The sequence below is a fragment of the Terrapene carolina genome, unplaced genomic scaffold, assembly GCF_002925995.2.
Source record: "Terrapene carolina triunguis isolate 2854851 unplaced genomic scaffold, T_m_triunguis-2.0 Scaffold93, whole genome shotgun sequence".
In the NCBI taxonomy this organism is placed as follows: domain Eukaryota; kingdom Metazoa; phylum Chordata; order Testudines; family Emydidae; genus Terrapene; species Terrapene triunguis.
The window spans coordinates 30677338-30679162 of record NW_020664444.1 but is presented as its reverse complement, the minus strand read 5'-3'; the positions used below and the strand labels follow the sequence as shown (position 1 = coordinate 30679162).

At 64.3% G+C, this 1825-nt stretch overlaps 1 protein-coding gene across 4 annotated transcripts in view; it reads right to left on the bottom strand.

Moving 5' to 3' along the window:
- Positions 1-438: 438 nt before the first annotated feature.
- The window catches only part of RHBDL1 (rhomboid like 1), a 22546-nt gene continuing 21159 nt past the window's right edge, over positions 439-1825 (bottom strand). For all 4 annotated transcript variants that reach the window (XM_026650819.1, XM_024199099.2, XM_024199100.2 and 1 more), the window contains one exon: positions 439-710. In XM_026650819.1, the coding sequence (XP_026506604.1) occupies positions 439-710 (272 nt within the window). The remainder of the gene's footprint in view (positions 711-1825) is intronic.

Here is a 1825-nt window from a genome sequence, read left to right as displayed (position 1 = left end):
CTGGGCTACCCCCGCCCCCAAGAGAACTAGGGAGGGGCGAGGGAGAGGTAGGAGCAGGAAAACTGTACATTCATGAGGGAGCATTGGCATACCCAGCCTGGCACAGGGGGGCAGGTCTGCCGGTTCACTCCCGCCCACCCTCGCCCGGGGAGCACACTCATTCACTCCAACGCACCAGGGTGGAATTGCTTTCCGGCCAAGCTCGGAAGGGGGGCTGTTTTGGGATTTGCAGGCGGGCAGTTTTCCTTGTTTCTGTGTCACGCGTCTCTTGCCTCCCAGCCTCAGGCAGGGGCCGAGGAAGATCCAGTCCGGCATCCGGCCGAAATAACACACCGATAGAAAAAGTGTGTGGCAGGGCTCCAGCCGGGAGGTTGGCACTCGCATCGTCTGGGTTTTGGCACTTTCAGGGTGGGTGTTGAGGGCCCGGCGGGGGGGATGCTACGGTGGAGGAGGGATCTGTGTCCCCAACAGGTCATAAGCGAATATGTTCCAGAAGACAGCGAAGACGAGGAAGGTGGCGTAGGAGAGCAGCACCACCCACCAGACACACTGGTCCTGCAGGTTCTCCTCATAGCTGCGCAGGATGGTCAGCCCCATGCTGATGCCCACGATGGCGCCTGCCAGATGGGCCATGAAGCTGGGCTGGGGGCCAGAGGCTGCCAGGGGCGGAGAGAAACGGAGCCAAACGGCACGGCCCACCTCAGAGCTCACTGCAAGAGGGAGGACGAAGAGTGAGAATATTCGCCACAACTCTGCTGAGGAGGCTATTGGCTAAGAGCCACCACTGCCCTAGAGAGTCTCCCCTTCTCACGCCCCAGTCACCTCCCCTGCAAGTCTATCCCGTCAGACTCTGCTGATCCCCAGCAATCCTGACCACTGTGCCAGACGCAGGCTGGGGGTTCCTGGTGGAAGGCTGTGCAATTCCTTACCATCAGCATCTGTGTATCGGTGGGGGTGACAAGCCATGGGAAGTGGTGGGCTCTCCATCCCTGTGAGTCCCTACACTGAGCCCGAATGTCTCGCTAAAAGAAATGCTCTAACTCACCCCACCCCTTAGTGGGGGTCACAGAGGTCTATGGGGGTAACAACCACCTGCCCTCCTTTTGGCACATGGGAAGAGAGTAACATGGGGTCCTGGCACGGAAGAGGGTGAGAGCTAGCTCAATCACAACGTACTGCGCTTGGGAGTAGTCGCTTATAGAATAAGGAAGATAATTCCCTCCAGGGCAGGAATCCCTGGGTGGTAGGGTTGCCAGGCGTCCGGTTTTGACCAGAATGCCCAGTTGAAAAGGGATCCTGGCGGCTCCAGTCAGCACCGCTGACTGGGCCGCTAAAAGTCTGGTCAGCGACGCAGTGGGGCTAAGGCAGGCTCCCTGCCTGCCCTGGCTCCAGGCAACTCCAGGATGCAGCCAGCATCAGGCTGGCCTTAGCAAGAGCGGGGCCTGATTCCTGGGGGCGGGGCTTGCCGGCGGCAATCGGGCCGAGCTCGGGCCGCGCTCGGGCCGGGGTCGCGGGGTTTGGGTCCGGGCCGGAGCCGCTGGGGCCAGGGCCGGGAGTGCTCAGCCGGCACCGCTCGGCCAGGGCCGGGCTGGAGTCGCTCGTCCGGGGCCGAGGCCGGGCCAGCGCGCTCAGCCGGGGACGGGGACGGTGCCCCGGGGCCCGAGCCAGAGGTGCTGGGGCCGGGGGTGCTCGGCTGGCGCCTGGGCTGGAGCCGCGGGGCCGGGCTGGGGGTGCTTGGCCAGAACCGGGGCCAGTGCCCCGGGGCCTGAGCTGGGCCAGAGCCAGAGCCACTCGGCCGGAACCGGGGCCGGCGCCCCGGGGCCCG